This window comes from Macrotis lagotis, chromosome 1 (genome assembly GCF_037893015.1).
Source record: "Macrotis lagotis isolate mMagLag1 chromosome 1, bilby.v1.9.chrom.fasta, whole genome shotgun sequence".
Lineage (NCBI taxonomy): Eukaryota > Metazoa > Chordata > Mammalia > Peramelemorphia > Peramelidae > Macrotis > Macrotis lagotis.
Window position 1 is genome coordinate 573642981 of NC_133658.1, and position 15410 is coordinate 573658390.

General features: G+C 37.7%; 2 protein-coding genes across 2 annotated transcripts in view; one reads left to right on the forward strand and one right to left on the reverse strand.

Moving 5' to 3' along the window:
* Positions 1-15410, forward strand: part of LOC141507179 (V-set domain-containing T-cell activation inhibitor 1-like) — a 106720-nt gene that overhangs the window by 84476 nt on the left and 6834 nt on the right. The gene's annotated exons all lie outside the window — the stretch shown is intronic.
* FSTL1 (follistatin like 1) overlaps positions 3039-15410 on the reverse strand; it is a 98339-nt gene continuing 85967 nt past the window's right edge. Inside the window, 5 exon segments of the mRNA XM_074214598.1 lie at positions 3039-6674; positions 8228-8313; positions 11571-11681; positions 12508-12620; positions 13847-13965. Of these exon segments, the coding sequence (XP_074070699.1) occupies positions 6630-6674; positions 8228-8313; positions 11571-11681; positions 12508-12620; positions 13847-13965 (474 nt within the window). The 3' untranslated portion in view covers positions 3039-6629.

A 15410-nucleotide genomic window follows, 5' to 3' on the forward strand; every position in this document is an offset into this window, starting at 1 on the left:
GCTGGTTTTGAGATACCATATTTCATCAAGAATAAAATAGAGGTCTTATATTAATTTTTGCTCCAAAAGACACATTAGGGCTTATTTTCAAGGAATGTCTGGAGATAGGCAGTCATTCTTTTTTTTGTTGTTGTTGTTGCTTTTCTTTTTTTTTTTAATTTTAAAGATTTTATTTGAGTTTTACAATTTTTCCCCTAATCTTACTTCCTTCTCCCCACCCCCTCACAGAAGACAATTTGCCAGTCTTTGCATTGTTTCCATGGTATACACTGATCCAAATTGAATGTGATGAGAGAGAAATCATATCCTTAAGGAAGAAACATAAAGTATAAGAGATAGCAAACTCAGACAATAAGATATCATTCTTTCTCTAGATTAAAGTTAATAGTCCTTGGTCTGTTCAAACTCCACAGTTCTTTATCTGGATACAGATGGTATTCTCCATTGCAGTTGTCCCTGATTGTTGCACTGATGGAACAAGCGACTCCATCAAGGTTGATCATCACATCACCTCCATGTTGCTATTAGGGTGTACCATGTTTTTCTGGTTCTGCTCATCTCACTCAGCATCAGATCATGCAAATCGCTCCAGGCTTCCCTGAATTCCCATCCCTCCTGGTTTCTAATAGAACAATAGTGTTCCATTACATACATATACCTCAGTTTGCTAAGCCATTCCCCAACTGAAGGATATTTACTTGATTTCCAATTCTTTGCTACCACAAACAGGGCTGCTTGGAATATTTTTGTACAAGTGATGTTTTTACCCTTTTTCATCATCTCTTCAAGGTATAAACCCAGTAGTGGTATTGCTGGATCAAAGGGTATGCACATTTTTGTTGCCCTTTGGCCCTTGTAGCTCCAAATTGCTCTCCAAAGAGGTTGGATGAGTTCACAGCTCCATCAACAATGTAGTAGTGTCCCCAGATTTGCCACAATCCTTCCAACAATGATCGTTATCCTTTCTGGTCATACTGGCCAGTCTGAGAGGTGTGAGATTGTACCTCAGAGAAGCTTTAATTTTAGGCAATCATTCTTGCAGGAATCATTATTTGATCTATTCTTTTGTCTCCAAGGAAATTTTTCATGTCTTTAGAGGGGTGAGTGCTACCTGAATCCAGACTAGCAGACCTCTTTGGCCACCTTGCAAATCAAGTGGCAGCATTAAATTGACCCACTTCCTTTTAACTGTGGGCAATGTTCAATTTTATCTTTCTTGCCCTTAGGTTTTTTCCTATTCAGATATTATCAAATGCGCATATTATTTGTGCTATGTCTGTACTCTGGTCTTTCAGCAATAAGTTTCAAGTTCTTCTGTTTACATAGGCATTTACCTCTCATCCAAAGGTTCCTCTTAGGGTATTTAAAAATGCTTAAATAATTATTAATGTTAATAATATTATTTATTTATATTCAATTATATCTTAATATTATTATTTTATAATTCATCCATCATGTGTTGCAACAGATATACTAAATGCATGTGTCTTCTGATGATCTTAACTGGGTTTTTTTTGGAGGTAGGGCTTATAAAAATCCTGAAAAAATCATGCTAGGGTTTATTTTCCAGTTAGGTCTTATCTTGGGGGGGAAATGCAGTACTTAGGAGGCATCCTGTTAGAAATTCTAAGGGTGATATACAGAGGTATTCTTGTAAATGTTTACTATCTGACTCACAAAAAATAAGGATGGATGATATACTTCTAAGTTTAATCTGCATCATTAATTTCTTCTTTATTACTTTTTAAAATCTAGACAAACAAAAAAACCCTGAGAAATCAAGGCTAGATTTATAGTATTTGCCAATTTCTAAGGTGTTTTTAAAATAGAAACTGGAAATTTAACAATTAGCTCAGGTCCTAGTAAGCTTCAGCATATCCATACCCATGGGACTAGAGTTTAGGAGAGGGGTGAGCATTAGATATATAGATCTGGAATTTATTTTCAAAGGAGTAGTAATTAAATCCACAGGGACCCAAGAGGTCACCGAGAGAGAGTAGGAAGAAGAAAGTTCATGTCTCAGGACAGAGCCTTGAATCCCAAAGTAAAGGATCAGAATATAGTAAGTGATCTGGAGGAGATTGATTCCAAATCACGTGATCTTCCTCTGTACCACGACTGCCTCCTAAGTCATTTAACCTTTCTATTAATTATAGAAAGGCAATTCTTTATGACTACAACTTGTAGTTGAGTTGCCAATCTACTTAAATGGTAGAAAGGGATATTTATTCCTTTTGAAATCTCAGGTCTGAACCCCCCCCCCCCCAATCATCTTGCTATGACATTTTTACATTTTTGCATGTTGCTTCATGTTTTTGAAGGATTGATCCTGATTTCTTAGCTTTGAACATTTTTCTTCATGCACTTCTACTACTTTGTATACTTAAAACCTCTAAGGATTAATGAAGTAACAATTTTTCCAGATTTTCAAAATAATTGGGAGTATGGATATCATTGAATTTTCCAGGCTGCCTAGTGCTTATATCTGTATATGAGTATGTGGTAGCAGAAATAAGAGGACTAAGGTAGAAAGCAGTGACTATACTATATATTCTAAGTCCTGATTCTTAGTTCTCAATACCAGACTTTTAAAAATATCTATGATTTCAGTGGGGTGGGGCACATCCTCCATCAATGAAGATTATAACTCCTCTATCTTAAATAAAAGAATGGCTCTCCATTTTTTACTGACTACCCTTCTTATGAGGATTTTCACTCTGCTTTAGTAATAACATTCCTTTTGTAGCAATCCAGGAAATACTGAGCAATATTATTCCTCTTTCAACTCTGTCCTACTCTCCTTTCATAAACACTGTACCTTCATACAGGGAGGAGACAGTCATTCCCATTTCCTATGGAAATCTTGTTTTCTCTACAGAGTTTTGAAGATTTTATGAGTCACTTAAGTCTCTCTCTTAAGGTTCTGCAGGCCCCAATCCTCATTTTCAAAGTGTGACTTTTGTGAAATGAGATCAGTTTGTCCAGAGCAGAATTTTATTTGGTCATACTTAGGAAAAGAAAAATAACCAATAAAATCATTGTTTTAATCTCTTTATTTGGCATTTTTATCTCCAAAGGAAAGGGAAAAAATGAACCTATCAGGAATTACAAAAAGGGTTAAAATAAATGCAATATGAAAGTCTACTATTGACTACAGAAACCTTTCACCAACACATTCTCACATGCACAAGAAACACAAGAAGGCTTACGTTGTTGTTTTTTAAGAGTTTTTTTGTATGTAAAAAGTAAGTATATAGGAGAAAATGTCCCTGCAGTCCTTTCTCTGAGACAGTTACTTGGAACTTAATGGATGGTGGAAGTGAGGCTAGTTAGTAAGTAGAAGACCCATCTGCTCTTGGAAAATGGTCAGGCAGGGGATAGTATTAACATTTCCATGGACACTTGGTTTTAACACCAACATTTTAACACAGAAACAAAGACTTATAAGACCATAGAGGGAGTGGGGAAAGAAGAGACTCATCAAAGTTTGCTATATTAACCTTTCCCCAAAGGGACAGAATTGGTACCTTTATGAAATCTTGTTCCATTTATTCTATGCAGTTCTCTGTAGGACCCCTAAGCTTGAGCCACAAGTCCTTTCCATCAGCTTTTGGGTTGCTCATAAGCAGTACTTTCATAGGACTAACTAGAGCTGCCCTCAGTTTACAGACCAGGCCAAACTGATTTCATATTTCATCTTTTATATATCCAAATTACTGTGGTACTCAGAGGCAGCATCGGGGACAGAGCAATGGAAATGGAGTCAGTTAGACCTGGGTTTAAATCTTGCCTCAGACACATGGTAGCTGTGTGATCTTGGTCATGTTGTTTAACTTTTTGGGGGAGTGTCAATTTCCTCATTTGTACAATGGAGAGGTTGAATTTTACCCTGAAGTTCCTTCCAGCTTTAAATCTATGATCTTATATGTTGATGGTAATTTTGAATTGTACTACTAATTAATCAAATGTGATGGTGGAATTGATTGATAGGACATTGCATTGGTAATTGGCTTCCAACCTCACTGCCAGACTCTGACCTTCCTTTCTCCTCAACGATTTGAGGATGGGAAAAGGAGCCCATTGCTTGCAAGTGAAAACTTGTAGTTTGATTAAGGCTGACTGTGAGGTTTTGTAAGGCACTTAAACAAGGAGATGCTTAGACTTCGAGAATGGACAAGGGAGTTAACAATGTCTTGGGATAACTATAAGTAAAGGTGAGAATTCAAAGCAAAATGTTTGGAGTGTTTGAAATTGCATACTTTTTCAGTGGAAGGGAGAAAGGAAATCTCTTTAGGGAGAATTCCAATTTAAACACAATAGCTTCTCATAATTCATGCATTAAAACCCAAGTCACTTAGTTCTGAAGAAAAGATGAATCCTTGTCTGCCTTCTACACAGAGGATTTCATGTTTGTTCTATTGATCAATTAACAAATATTTACCATGCAAATATTCTGCTGGATGGAATATCTATTCCCCCATGTATTGGTCTGAAGTAGACACAGGGTCAAGTGTGAGAAAAGAGAAGTTAAAACTGAAGTACTCGGTAAGTGACTTCTCTCAAATACCTGTATTTCCCAAATCAGATAGTGTTAGAGTTGTCTTTTACTTTTTTCTCTGGTGAAATTTTAAATCTGGTTTTAATTCCACACTAATGACTTTGTGATCTCCTCTAATAGGTATTCTTACCAATAAAACAGATTTCAGTTCAATCATGTCTGCCCATTCTGGGTGAGTTTCCTTCATTCAGAATATCTGGCATATCATAGAGTAGGTATTTAAGCAACATTTATTGACTGACATCCTACCATCAATTACTATCGAAGATATTTTTACTTCAAAGATTAACAAGTCTAATATGAAATGAGGAAAAAACAACCCTCAAAAACAAATCAGATATATCTTCCTCCCTCTATTGCCTGCTGCTTCCACTACTTTTTACCATAAACTACAATCAGCATTAAATTTGCCTCCGTGCTGCCAATCTTGGTGGATCATAGCAGAACTTTATCTCATGGAAGGAAATTAAAATTAAGATCACATGAACCTGCACCGTAGACTCAAAGAATCTCAGTATTTAAGGAAACCTGAAAGGGTCAAAGGTAGACAACAGACCTTCTTGCATTCATGGAAACCTGGCTATCTCCATTAAGATATTGCACTCAGAGCCATTGTCTCTCTGTTACAAGGTGCTCCTTCTCTCAACCCCCATCCTGATACTCTGGAACAGAGAAAGGTGTAGGCACCCTCCTTGACCTCAACATTCCATCCAAACTTTTCCTCTGCTACCATAAAAGAGCAATCTCTCCTCTTTGGAGATATATCCCATCCATTTATATCACTTGCTATCTATCCTTGTTGCTAAATCTTTAAATCTCTGTAGAAAGAGGAGCTTTACTGTTGTACATAAAAAAAATAATTAACCTCTAACCATTTGGAAGATTTGAATTCTGATATAGATATTATCCCCATTGAATCAGTCAAAACCTGGTCTTCCTACACAGCCAGTTTACTGACAATGGTTTCTTTTTCCATTGACTTCTCTCTGAGGCAGCCCCTATTCCTACTCACAGACATCAATGTCCTTGGAAGTGATGGAAGAAAACCCTGACCATCCAGTGTGTAATGTAGTATGTGGGTCTGGGCTGTAGATCCATACAGAGTAAGGCCATGCATGGAAGGAGACATTAAATAATAAATTCCTCCCTCCCATCCAAAGTCTAGAAAGTACTGAAAAATACAAAAACTCAATTCCTAGTCCAGAAAATAAAATATTCATGAACAAAAGGCAATGGTAATAACAATAAGTGAAAAAAAGAGTCAACTTGTCAAAAGTGTTTCAAGAGAAGATAGCACCTTTGTGAAAAATAAAACAAAACAAAACAAATGAAAGAGTGTGCCCAGTAGGGGTAGGGGATGGTAGAGATTTGGGATGCCCAGAACTCAAGCCTCGTGAAGAGTAGGTGGTTTGGAGAATGTAGGTCATTAACAGGTTGCCAGGGTAATCAAGAGGTATAAAATTCAGGTCATGCTGACTGACAGCTTGGCCAATGGAAAGCTGCCATGAGTTAGTCTTTCCATTTAACTTTTGAGGGTACACTCCTGGACAGAGTGGGAAAGTCGAACTGAGAGGCTTGGGCTCTCAGGAATTACAGTATTTGGAACAGGAGTGTATCCTCCTCCTCTACCATTTCCTTTCCCCCAAATTCAAAATGGCCACTAATCACCCTCCCTCCAGATTTCCCTGGCATTCTATCATTGCATTTCCTCCAGCTCATCTGAGAGGTGCACAGGACTGGGATGTGGTTCTGATCCAAATGGGCTCCTCCTGTAAGTGGGAAGCAGTCTCCTTGGTGAGTCCCGCCCCCCCAGCACCAGTTCCAGTTTCCTTTAAAGCTTTCCTAGAAATGAAGGTTATAGCCCCACCCCCTTTCTTCTCCCACATCTTTCTTTATTACAAAAACAAATAAGTGAAAAAAAAAACTCATTATACAATGTAAATACTGGCGATTTGGAAACTGTAGCAGACACTTGTGTATATGGACTTCAGCACTGAAGTAAATGGGTACAGGCTCAGCCTGCCGGGAGGCAGAGTCCCTGGGTTCCTTCTTCAGGGGCTGGAAGCTTCTTTTATATCTCTTTGGTGCTCAGCTTCTTGTTCTTTTCTGCTGTGTCCTTTGAGAAGGAAGGGAAAAAGAAGCAGCTTTAGAGAGTGTTGTTTAGCAATTTCCATTACATACTTTTATCCCCTTGAAAGCCACAATGGACATATATTTAAAATTCAGCATCATCTGAGTACATAAAGTTGACACTGGGGCAGACTGCCATAACTGCTAAAAGACATGAAACTCCTTTTCCTCATAATAGTTCATAAAATCATCAGATGTCAAACTGCAAGAAACCTCTTTTCACCTCCTTCTCCTCCTCTTTTCCTTGTGATTTGGAGCTAGCTGTCTGCCAAGGTGAAAACTCCTCCTTCTTCTAATACCACTTAGTGGGCCAGCTCCAGTCCTCCTGATTTATGTCTAGCCAATGGACCCAGATGCTGGTGACTTTGCACAGCATCCCCTCACTTGAATCAATTCATTTGCAAGTCATGGCATCATCCTCCAGATGCCATGATCCTCTTCAAAGAACAAAGGTCAAACAACTCAATAGCAGTCTCATTTAGTGGAGAATAGGGCAGCTGGGTGCTGTAGTGGACAGAGTGCTGAGCCTGGAGACAGGAAACTATCTTGATGAGATGGAAGAGAGTATGGGAAGGCCTACACTGGGAACCCATCTTGCTGAGGCACTTTCTATCTGGGTAAAACCAATATTTTTGTCACAAAACCCTAAATGGGATCATGCAGATGGAAATGAATGAACAACAAGAAAATAGTAGAGAGTATACCAGATTTGGTATTGAAGTATTTGGATAGCATCTAGGATCTGCCACTTACTACTACCTGGGTGACCTTGGGCAAGTTACTTAACCTCTCTGACCCAAAATGTGCTCATGCATAAAATGTGTAGTTTGGACTAAAGTCACCTTCCACTTTAGATCCAAGATCCTACAGTTACTCTCTCCAGCAGGATTGTTCTTTCTTTCATGCCCTCTAAAATATGGGAACAGGAAAAAGGGGAAGTAGAAATACTCTGTATTTGCTATTTTTTTTAGGGTTTTTTTGCAAGGCAAATGGGGTTAAGTGGCTTGCCCAAGGCCACACAGCTAGGTAATTATTAAGTGTCTGAGACCGGATTTGAACCCAGGTACTCCTGACTCCAGGGCCGGTGCTTTATCCACTGCACCACCTAACTGCCCCTGTTTGCTATTTCTTTATCCACTTTTGCTGCCATCACTAAACTATCTGCTCCTTTGAAGTTTATTCCATCCTTCACAATCATTTGTCCAAGATTCTTCCTGTTATAATCTATGGGTCTTCTGATCACAACAATACTTACTTTATCGCCCACTATCCTGAATTAACACCATTTTCTGCTATGCTGCATCTAGCCATCATGGATAAACAAATTATGTGAGACAGATCAGTCGGAAAGACAGCTATGACTGAATCTAATGGCTTTTAACATAGTAGCATTACTTGAGGTTCCCACGTCCTTGAGTTGACCCCATTAATGTCTTTAACAAAACAGGTCACTTGGGCATTCCAGCACAGCAGAATAAGAGATATAATTTAAATTGGAACTTGGAACTTGCTTGGAAAAAATGAAAGGCTCCTGATTACCTGATGCTTCTGTAGTTCTTGGACATATCTGGCCAGCTCCTCTTCAGTCAGATCTTCATTAGGCTGTTGTCCTTTCTGATTCTTTCCTGAAAGAAAAAAAGTTGGGTTCAGGAGAATAGTGGAATCAGTGAACTAGATTTGAAATCATATTAAAAGTTATGTGATTGAGATCTTGCTGGGATCAATAGTTCCTACATGGATCTACCTCTACAAGTACTCTCTCTCTCTCTCTCTCTCTCTCTCTCTCTCTCTCTCTCTCTCTCTCTCTCTCTCTCTCTCTCTCCCTCTCCCCTTTTGGTGTAGCAAGCCACTGGAAACAAAGTAGGTTCCCATTGATTGTGTAATGACTAAACAAGTGTTGGGTCGTGAATGTAATAAGATCACTGGAGAAATAATAAATGTGATGATTAGAAAAGCAGGAAAAGACGTGGAATGATGTAACAAATAGGAAAATGTACCTAGCAACTACACTAATGTAAAAGGATATGAGAAAACAATAAACTGAAAGAGAATGTTATAAAATTCTAATATTCACTTTTGGCCTTCAAAATAGATACGAAATGGTACTTCCTCCTTCCTCTTCCTTGTAGAAGTTGGAGATTCTGGGTGTGAAATACTTCAGATATCAGACATTTTGATGTGTTCGTAAGTTTTTATTGGTAAGGTGAAACTTTTTCTTTGTTTTTATTCTTTGTTAAGGGATGTCTCTTTGGATGGAAGAGAATAGGGGAAGGCCTACACTGGGAAATATAGATGATTAAAAACAAAATATACAAATAAAAATTATTTCAGGAAAAAATACATGATATGGAAGAAGATGTTACTTTGTTGGAACTCCATTTCTTTGAATCTAGTGTCACACATCTAGCATGAAAGAACATAATGTAAACAAAATAATATATTAAGAGGAGGCAATGTAAGGGTAATGAACTCTCACTCTATTAGAACCATGAAGGTCTGAGTTCTAATTCTGACTCTTGCTCAGGCTGTATACCGTTTACTGATTGATTGATAGATTGATTTTCATTGGCAGAGGAAATTCCTTGGCAGCACTCTGGATTCACATATGAAGCTTTTCCAGTGTCCTAAGACCTGCCAGGGCTTGTATCCTAAAATTACAGTAGTCTATATCCCAGGGTCACTACCACATCATGACAAAACATCCAAATGGTATTACCCTCATCGTTCTTTGGTAACTAGAATGGAAAATTGGGCTTTATGTCAGGGAAAGAGTTATTTTTCTCACTCATTTTTGCTGTTTAGCTCTTGTTTGACTTTTGTTATTAATCATATTATTACAGTTATTGTTATTTCCCACAATGGGCCCAGTTATGGATTTTGTGTATGCCCTCCAAAAACTGGTCTAGTTAAGTTGGAAGAGGCTCATCATCAGAAAACCTACTAAAGTGCTATTTGAATAAGTAGAAATAATCTCATGTCACTGAATTCACAACATTTTGTAATATAATTTTTTTTAACTTTTTAATTTTGCTGGCCACTCTGGAAGCTTAAGGCTATTCATTGAGGAGCAACACAAGATCTGGCAAATGGACATATTCACTCTGGAGCATCCTTTGAATGTTTAGGCCCTTGGAAGGTCATATTCTGGAAAGTTAGCAATTGTAAGATTCTCTTGTCTTTGTTACCTTGTGTTCACAGTCCTTTTTATCAGGAATTTCTCTTCCCCTTTCCCCTATTACTCCTCACTCTAACCTAATGAATCTAGTTGCTGGCTCAACTACTCTGAGAGCTGCTGATGATATGCTGGCCATTACTTGGATACCTCATCTATGGCTGCTCAGTCTTTTTCCTGTGTCTTTGATGCTATTCAGGCTCTAGTTTTCAATCTTTGTCCTTCTCTTGGCTGATCTTCTTAGATGTCATTCCATGATTGCCTGGACTTACTGTACTTGCCTATTTTTTCCAAGTATTAGCTGACATCTTTGATTTGATTTCTGGTCTGCCAACTTATGGCTTGGTTATGCCCTAACTTGGTCCTTTCTTGGCCAAGCCCATTCTGTTTACAACCTAAATACCAATGCAACCTGAATATTCTGTATGATTTTTTTTTTAGGTTTTTGCAAGGCAAATGGGGTTAAGTTGCTTGCCCAAGGCCACACAGCTAGGTAATTATTAAGTGTCTGAGACTGGATTTGAACCCAGGTACTCCTGACTCCAAGGCCGGTGCTCTATCCACTGCGCCACCTAGCCGCCCCCTGTATGATCTTAATTCACTTTTTTTGACCTCTAAATTCTGAAGTGTCCTGGATTCCTGTTGTCAGTCATTTTCCATTTGACCTTCAGTTCTATAAAGTCATAGGATTTTTCATTTAGAGATAGATTGTATCTGAATCCAGAATCCAGCTCCTTCCCCTCTTACCATTTTGCAGATAAGGAATCTGAGACTCAAAAATGTTAAGTGACTTGTCTGGGCCCACACAGCTAATAAGTGTTTGAGGCAGTATTAGAACACATTCTTCCTGATTATAAATATCCTGTGTACTATACCAATTAATACTCAAATTTTCTGGTCTTAGGATCCTTTTTATATTCTTCAGAAACATAGACAATTCTTTTCCTATTATCCTTCCCCTTCTCCCTCCCCCCACCAGGAGCTTTATTTTTATGTGGATTATAGCTATCATATTTAATTTATTAGAAATTAAAATCTCATTATTATTATGAAAATAATATTTGACTATGAAAATAAGTTTTGACTAAAAAGACCTCCTGAAAAGTTCTCAGGGACTCCAAGATCATACTTTGAGATCCTCTGAACCATATTACATTGCTTCTAAGCAATGAGCTCAGACCATTCACTTTTCTTGCCATCAGTCTGACACTTCCATTCTTGACTAACAGACCTATCTTACTTGCTTACCATTCCCTATTCTCTTCTGGAATTTTAACTGGATGACCTCTATAATTCCCTTTAAGTTCTAACCTTCTAGGCTTATGCCTACCTGTTATACATTTCAGTCTCACAGGGTTTACAGTGCCTATTGGTACCTGAAGGATCCGGCCTAGTTCTTTTATCTTTTCTCTTTTGGCTTCAAACACTTGAATATTTTTTTACCTGGAGCACATTCTCTTAATCCTATCATCTTAGTACTATCAAACTTTGACTGTTGTCAAAAGTTGTGTCAACTCCCTGGGACTGCTTCCTAAATGACTCTACTGGTTTCATATATTTTCTGAACCCAGTATTTCTGGAATGTGGCCAACAGAGTTTTTCCAAAGCAGGCACAGACAATGTTGTTCTGACATGTGATTTCATAATTATCCCCACTGACTGGGGGATAAAGTAACATTCTCTCTTTCTTAAACTTGGAGCAAAACTTACCCTCACAGGTCATGGCAGTGCAGACCCAGTTTCCACAAGCACAGACACAGCGATTACATTCCACCTGGGTCTCGGCTCCATCCTCATAGGTTTCATCTTCCAGGGCACATTCTTTGGGGGTCAAAAAATAGGGGCAGTGGTTTTAGTAGACACTTTTGGAGCTTGGACTTTTTTTTTAACCCCAAGGCAATGGGGTTAAGTGGCTTGCCCAAGGCCACGCAGCTAGGTAATTACTAAGTGTCTGAGGCAGGTTTTGAACTGAGGTACTCCTGACTCCAGGGCTAGTGCTCTATCCATTGTGCCACCTAGCGATCCCAAGCTTGGACTTTTCACTGGGACTTTCTATCCTTCCCTTTTTGTGAATCAAGAGGATATGTCTTACTCTGTCTTTATATCTCTTCTACATGAAATAAGGACTTAATTCAATTTCAAAGTACAGTTTAATACTAGCCTTAGTATGTACAAGGATCATATCTCTACTGTTGGAAGGGATCTCAGAAATCATCTAGTCTAATTGCTTCATTTTATATTTGAGGAAACCAAAGGACCTACCCAAGGTCACACAGCTAGTAAGCATCAGAAGTGAGTTTTGAAATTAGGTCCTTTGGTCTAGAGCCGTTAATTTTCCCCACTATTAGGTAGCAAATATCGATAAAAATGAAACAGTACCTGACCTCAAGCAACTTACATTGTATTAGAATGTAACAAATAAAGTAAGGAATATTTATTGACAAATTAGTGACAAAAAGAATATAAGCTCCTGGAAGTCAGGTCTTTATATCCCAAGTACCCAGCAGCGTAATAGTTTTCTACCACATATTAGGTGTTCCTCAAATGCTCATTGAACTACTAAATTGTATTGGAGGATACCAATAACCTTCAGTCCTATGACCATAAAAACATCCCTCATTTGTATGGTAAAGTAAAGAAAGCTTACTCTTCTCTGGAGGGCTGAAAGAAGGATTGAGGCACTTGAGGAATTCATGAAAACTGAGTTTCCAGTCAGCATTTTCATCAGAGAGCTCAATGAGAGCATCAATACAGAGTCCCCTGAAACAAAAGACAAGGGCAGGGTCAGTGAGAAGACCTCAGCTCCACTCCCCAGAGCCACTAGTCAGCAGGAATTAGGTTCTATCATTTCTCTACTGTGTAGTCAATATCTCAAAGGTGTTTAAAGTTCTATGTGGCAAATATTATGTTTACTTTTTCAAGCAATCTTATATCTCTAAGCTTAGGTTCTTTATCTGTAAAATGGGATGACTACATGATTGCCAGGGTCCCTTCCAGCTCTCAATTTCATGACAATATACTTATTAATCCACTAATTAGCCTATCAACAACCTGGATGTCAGATTCCCTTGGGCTGTCCAAATGTTCTTGCTATACCAAGTCATACTTTCCTGAATGATTTTTCTATTTTGGCCAACAAATGCTTTTGTACTTGTAAACCTCTAGCAGTGTCCTTTTCCACTGTATCTACTTTTATGCCAACTGTAGAAATTAAAATCTAAAAGTAATAATCAAAGTAATAATCAAAACATGCAGAGACCATAAAATAGTAGCATTAGAGCCAAAAGAGAGCTTGGAGACCATTGAATACAATCCTCTCACTTTACAGATAAGGAAACTGAGGGACAGAAGTTAAGTGACTTGCCAGAGTCACAGGTAGTAAAGGTCTAAAGTGGGATTAGAATCTAGGTCTTCCCACCTCCAGGTCCAGTATATCATGCTGTCTACCAAGGGAGGAAATTGAAACAAACAGGGTTAAATGATTGGTTCAGGGTCACACAGCTAGTATCTGAGACCAGATTTAAACTCAGAAAAATGAGTTTTCCTTACTCCAGATCCAGTGCTCTATCTACTACAATGCTATATAAATGTTGATTATTATCAGTTCTCCATGCTGTCCTTCAATGATCTATCTGATACAAGTAGAAAGACTAGTGGATTTGGAGGAAGGGAGACTGAGTCCAAATTTCAGTTCTTTCTCTTGTGATCTGTATGACAAGTCACAACCTCTCTGAGTTTGCTTCCTCAAGTAAAATGGGAATCAATATAATTATGCCACCTACCTCAAAACAAATGTTTTGTAATATGTAACTGTGAATTTTGAAAAAAATCACAACAATAAAAAATTTGAGAATAATATATAAAACTGTTAGTGTGCCTTTTTTCATTCCTGTAGAAATAGTTCATTTTTTGCCCATAGGAAGGGGTCCTACTCCTTTTCTCCCACACAATCTTCCCTAACATGAGTCATCCCAAATTCCCTGCACCTGAGCAGCTTGTTGGTCTCTTGGTTAACATAGGTGGTGATGTTGATTGCTGTTTCATTCTGTTCCACAAATTTCAAGAACTCATTGGAGTCCAATCGAGAGTCTCCATCATCGAAGTTCTTTAAAAAAAGGATGAAAGACATACATAAGCAAATATTAGATAAGGATGAATTCATCTTTCTGTTGTATGACTAAGAAAATTCATCTTTTCAAAAAATATTTTATTTGTTATTTATTTTTAACACTCTTTCCTTTTTAAATTTTGAGTTCCAAATTCTCTACCTCACCCCCTCCCCTTCAACATTCACTGAGAAGGCAAGCAATATATCGATTATGCAGGTCAAATCATGCAAAAAATTCCCATATTAGTCAATTTTTTAAAAAAGCAAGAAAAATAAAGTGAGAAAATTATATTTCAATTTGAACTCAGAATTAATCAGTTCATACTCTGGAGGTGGATAGAATTATTTCAGCATGAGACCTTTGAAATTGTCTTGATTCACTGTATTGATCTTAGTAATAAAGTCTTTCACAGTTGATCATTATTACAACATTGCTGGTATGGGACAATGATCTCCCAATTCTCATTTCACTTTGTATCAGTTCATATACTCTTGCCATGTTTCTTTGAAATCACCCCCTCATCATTTCTTATAGCACTAGAGTAACACATTGTGATTATCTGCCACAACTTTTTTAAGTCATCCCTCAACTGATCAGCATCCTCTTAATTTTCAATTCTTTTGGAAATCCACAAAAAATCCACTATAAATATTTTATGAATATACATTATTTTGCTTTTTCTTTGATCTCTTTTGGATACAGATCTAATAATGATCTTGATGAGTCAAAGAGTATGCAAACTCCATTAACCTTTGGACGTAGTTCCAAATTGCTCTCCAGAATGGCTGGATTAGATCACAACTCCACAGCAGTTTGTTACCTAATTTTCTCTTATTTTCCTTCAGCATTTGTCATTTCTGATAGGTATTCAGTACCTCAGAGTTATTTAAATCTGCATTTCTTCAATCAATAATGATTTAGAACATTTTAACAATGACTATGGATAGCTTTGATTACATCTGTAAACTGCCTGTTCATATTCTTTGACTATTTACAAACTGTGGAATGGCTCTTATTTTTATAACCTTGACTTAGTTCTATACTTAGTATGTATTTGAGAAATGAGATGCTATCAGAGATATTACTTCATTGTCTATGGTACTTTTTAGTAAAATATAGTTTTGCTGATTAATTTTTTAATTAGGTCTAAACATAGTCATCTTTTCACCCCTACTAGATATCAGAGGATGAAAGTATACAAATCCATGAAGCATTCAGATACCCTCTGTGGTCTTCCTTCCATTCATATAATATGACATAGAATGCCATTGAGGAGAAGGTCTGTTTAAACAACACTGAAATGTCTTTGAATCCAAGAAATAGTTGACCAGTGGACAGAGATCTGTGCTTGAATTATGCCTCAGATATTTCCTGAGTGACTATATGCAAGCCTTCATTTGAGGGGGTGGCGTTCCCTAGCCTCTAAGAACCCTTCCAGTTC